Source organism: Chelonus insularis, unplaced genomic scaffold (assembly GCF_013357705.1).
Source record: "Chelonus insularis isolate UGA/USDA-ARS -01 unplaced genomic scaffold, ASM1335770v1 contig_87_pilon, whole genome shotgun sequence".
Taxonomy (NCBI): domain Eukaryota; kingdom Metazoa; phylum Arthropoda; class Insecta; order Hymenoptera; family Braconidae; genus Chelonus; species Chelonus insularis.
Window position 1 is genome coordinate 144,778 of NW_023276775.1, and position 5,185 is coordinate 149,962.

The 5,185-nt window shown below is 30.3% G+C and overlaps 1 protein-coding gene across 1 annotated transcript; it reads right to left on the bottom strand.

The window, feature by feature from the left end:
• Window positions 1–1,145: 1,145 nt before the first annotated feature.
• Window positions 1,146–4,361, bottom strand: LOC118071569 (uncharacterized). Its single transcript, XM_035090753.1, has 4 exons — window positions 3,569–4,361; window positions 3,083–3,214; window positions 2,800–2,974; window positions 1,146–1,329 (listed from the first exon to the last, which is right to left on the bottom strand). The coding sequence occupies exons 1-4, from the start codon at window positions 4,359–4,361 to the stop codon at window positions 1,146–1,148; spliced, it is 1,284 nt and encodes a 427-aa protein (XP_034946644.1).
• Between the last annotated feature and the right edge of the window lie 824 nt (window positions 4,362–5,185).

Consider the following 5,185-nt stretch of genomic DNA (forward strand, 5'->3'; position numbering starts at 1 on the left):
TAATTAGCGACCTCGAAAACCCCCGAGTGCCACATTTCATCCGATTCAAATAAGTTTTTGAATTTGGGTCCGCCATTTTGAATTTTTGAATTTCGAGGGCGGAATCGTAATCAGCGACCTTGAAAACCCCGGGATTCCAATTTTCGTTAAGATTTGAATATTTTTTTTGTCGGGCACCGAGAGTGAAAATTGTCTTCCTGCTGAAGGGATGAAAAGCGCCATTTTGGGGGTGAAAATGTCAATGTCGACAAATTAAAAAAATATATTCTTAAACTACAACTATTTTGTGCACTCATGGTTGAAGAAAAAGGGGGGCTCCTTGAGCGTCTTCAATGAGAAAAAAAATATTGAAAAAAAAATGTCTTCGATTTTTTCGGTTTTTTTTGTTTAAAAACGGCCATATTTTTTTTTCTAATGGACAAAACTTAATTTTGACTCCGGATTCGGAAAAAGGACACTCGAAAGTACAAGGGAACATGTTTTTTATTTGCAAATGATTTTTTTTCGATGATAAGAATCTAGCTTGAAAATGAGAAAAAAAAACACGATTCTTCGGCGTTAATGGGTTAACAACACTGCTGTTTGCGAAAGCTTCTTCGATTTTAAGAGATTTTCAACATTAGGAACAAATTGTTCAGCAAACCATTCTCCAAAAATTGTCTTATCGACCCATGCATTTTTTTTATTGCGATAACATACTGGTAGCTGTTTTTTATTATGTTCCGTTAGACATCGTGGATTTTTTAATTTTCTAACGAAAAGCAAAGGTAACTTCACAGACCCGTCTGCGTTGCAGCAGGCTGTAAACTTGTTTCATCAAAATAAAAAATTTGAGACCTTGATAATTGTTTCGTTACCAACATTTTCTTGTTTTTCCTGTAATTGTTAAAGTACGAACATCTTTCCTCTTCTTCTATTTATCAAGCCACCCTTCGCTAGCTCTGAAATCTTTCAATCTACCTAAAGCTTCATCTGAACATAAAGCTTTTTGTGGCAAAATTGGACCTGTCACTGGAACACCTTTCGCTTGAGCGTCAAGCAACCAAACATAAATTGCTTTATCAAGGTCCGAATTTTGACTGATTTTCTTGGAGGTTCCTTGATGTGTATTTTTTGATGTACAGACAATTGCATCTTTTTTTTTTTCATCTTCTTAGTGTCCGTTCATTAATTCCTTGTTTTTTTAATACTGATTGAACGGATTGATTCTGTAAATCTTTCAATATTTCTGCTTTTTCTTGATAAGTAAACCGGCATCTTTTAGTTTTGGAACATTCATTTTCACTCTTTTGATCCTTGTTATCCATCGGAATCGATGTTTCTGTTGCACTGTTTTTCATTTTACGTTTTTCAGACATCTTTTCACATTTTACTTATATTTTAAAAATAAGGAAACGAATATAATACAATAGAATTTCACTACAAATATTAATTAAATAAAAAAAAAAAATATAACACTAAATCTGCGATCTGTGCATCAGAACGATCACTTCACGTCCAATTGTGAAGTAATAAAATCTGTCTCAGATAGCAAATGTAGTATAGCTAATAAAAATTTACCACCGGCTTTTTTTTCGGAGAAATTTTTCAAAACATGCGCTCGTCTTATGTTCTTATGTGCTACGATACAACTCAATGTGCTCTTATTTTATCCCTACAAATAAACACCTCAATTTTATCAGTAAAATAAATGTTTGAATTCGTGTTTACGTGTTCTTTTGTATGCATTTATTAAAATAATGAATTTATTAAGATAACATTTAAAAAATACTTCACATGAATCTAAAAATATCAATAGTTAATTATTTTGATTTTTTACTGAGAAATTTCCTATCAAAAACAGTAAGCATATAAAAAAATATATAAATCATGCATATTATTCATAAAAACATGTAAAAGAATAGCGGAACTATTCAGAGAGTCCGCTATCCATTTTAAGGAGAGGAATATTAAGCGAGAGTGGAGGGCCTACTTATGATATAATGGAGGACGGAGTTGAAAGACGCGCCAACGTTCAAAAGATGAAATAGTCTGAAACTAGTAGTTGTAAATAAAAGTGCAGTTTATACTTAAAAAACTTTCTTTTTTTAAATATTATAATGATTATTATTATCACAAAAATACAGCTTTTTTTCAACTCAATACTTTATTATCTTAAAGAAATTTTAAAACAAATATTATAAATATCTTATGAACATTTCAAACAACAAATTATACTAAAATGAATAACAAATAATAACACAAGAGAAATAGTTTGTTATGGTATGCAAATAGTTTGTCAGCAGTAAGATTATAAAATTAAACGTAAAAATATGAAATACTGATAGTTTAATATAACATTTTTAACTTATAATAAAATTTATGAAAATAAAAATAGTATTAAAATATACATCACATTTATTGCTGTAGCGCAATATATTTATTGATAAAAACAAAAATGTTATGCAAAATTTTTTTATTTTTTGTTACTCTTGGTTTGATATCATCATTTTTTCTGATAGTAATTCAACTAATTTTTCTTCTTTATTTGCATCCAGTAACATTGTAAAGTTTATTCCGGCATCCGCAATTTTCTTAATCATATTTTTAGATATTGTTTTCTTTAAAATCTTCAGAGATGGTAATATTAACGCTGCCTTATAATAATTATGTTCCTGTCGCAAATATTCAATAAATAATTTTTTTGGTTTCAGCAAATTTTCTTGAGGAATAAATTTTAATGCAAGCTTTTCGAGCACCTCTACATCATACATGGCCTCGTGAAAATTTTTGGTTTTTTGCGATATGTCATCGACTAACATGTCATTAGCTAATTTACTTAGCTTAAAACCCTCTAAATCTTTTCTTTTAGAAAACATTTTTTTAAATATTGCTAATGTATCAACGAATCCGACAATATTTTGAAATGCAAGAATCACAGAATGTTTTATAATTGCTCTCACCAAATGGCCTGCATCAAATTTAACATTATGAGCTACAAGTATACAAGGTTTTAATGATTTCTTTAAAAAATTATTAAACATATTAAGCGCTTCGTTGAAAGTTACACAATCTAGTTTACAATTTTTTAAATACAATATACCGTTTATTTGACGCAAACCAGTAACTTGAGTTGCACAAGGATGAATGTCTTTGGTGGGTTTTATATAAACATTGAACTTATCGTTATTAAATTTGGCTGCTATTTGAAGGATATCCGCATTTTTTTCAAACCCTGAGGTTTCAATATCAAAATATACAATAGTCAAATCTTTCCTAGATATGAAAGTATGCTGAGCGTCTTCAAGTTCCTTTAAATCACGTGAAATATCTAACTCCGGTCTATCAATTTCCATTTCACAATTTGACTTGTACTGTATGCCTTCTTTTTTTTCATTTTTTTTCCGTAGGTTTTCTTTATTTGTAAAGAGAAAATTTTTGCGACTTTTGAATGATGGCAATTTTGCTTTTATAGCTCTTCTTTCTCTTTCTTTATCTTTTTTTATCGCAAACGCTGCCGTATACTTTCCGGGAGATATATTGAATATATCTGTTACATGTAATAAATGTTTTTCACCCTCATTTTTACTGCACACTGTACTAGCAAAACGGTAGTCGGCTGATTCGCTAAGACTATAGCACATATTTTTAGGGGCTCTATGAGCCATTGTATTATTTATACTTTCGTTTGCTTGGCTCGAAGCGCCGACTGCAAATTTGGCTGCATTGTCTGCATATTTATTAAAAATTTTCAACAACTGATTATAAAGTTCACTATCTTTTAACAAGATAGTTTGAGATTTATTATGATTCAAAGATTTACGAGTACACCATGTACCACAATTCTCATGTTGCCCGAAAACATGGTGTAGAATACTACGCAAATTAAACGCCAGTTGTTCAGGCTTTCCTTTATTTTGTTGGATCGCATAATTGAAGCATTTCTTCAAATGAGCAATCGTACCTTTCTTCTTCATCTCTTTATAATTCTTCTGTATGTTGTATAAGTCCCCGACAAAATGTTTTTTTAAGTGATTAGTATCAGCAAACTTAAAAATTTCTTTTCCAGTTCCTCGGCGAACATTTGCTATGGTGGAACTATCTTCATCGCCTATCAGTACTCTTATTTGAATATCATTATTGTTAAGAATATCACTCTCGTTGACTAGTGATGCACCAGCGTCAAGCTCCATAGCTTTTGCGCTACCTTCGAAATTTTTTCGACAATCATGATCACTCTTATCATGACCGCGATCACATAGCCGACATTTTCTATTTCGCGTGGTAAAGTCTAACACTTTACCGGTTAGAAATCCAATGATGGTCGCATAGCCGTTGAGACTGTTATAACTGCGCCCATTGCCCCGTTTGCTCCAGCCCATATCGTATTATACGATGATGTTAATTATGTTACCGAGGGCCGCATCAAAGATCTTTGTACCATTGTCAATTCCAGTAGAGTTCAGCGACGATTCATCAAGATTTCCGACTTCCGGTGAATTAAGGATTTTCTTCTGAGGGTATATTTTATTTGCTATTTCCTGTGGGCTAAAGAGAACAGAAGAAGAAATAAAAAACTCAGAAGAGGTTTACTTTGAAAAGAAAGGTTCATTGAATTATCTAAAAACACATACTTTTCAAGAAAAAAAATTTATTATAAATTCTCATGATGTTTTAATTTGCAGAAAAGATATAAAACTTATTTTAAAACATTGCCAACATAATTGAATATTTATTCAATTTCTACAATATCGTAGAAATTGGTAAAAAACGTGATTAAATACAATCAAATATAATGAAAATCATTTTAAAAAATCAATTAAAAATTCGAAATATATTACAGTTTAAATGAGTTGTAAAGAATTCATTTCCAATCAGTACAATTAATCTTTTTATGCAGTTTTATATGCAGAATACTCATATCATTAATTATTTATATAAATATTTACTGTTAAAATATAAAGTGGAAAATTCCAATGAATTTAAATCTTTCCCCTACCAAGCAATTGTGATTATTCAAATGGAGGACATATTTATACTATTCACATATTATCCATAAAAATCTTTTGTTATAATATAAAATTGATTGAAGTGAATATACATGATTCTCATTGTATTTTAAAATGGATACTTAGTTGAAATACTTTCTAAAAAAGTGAAGTCTTACAGTTCACGACATAATTTTTCAATATTAGCAATCACTAAT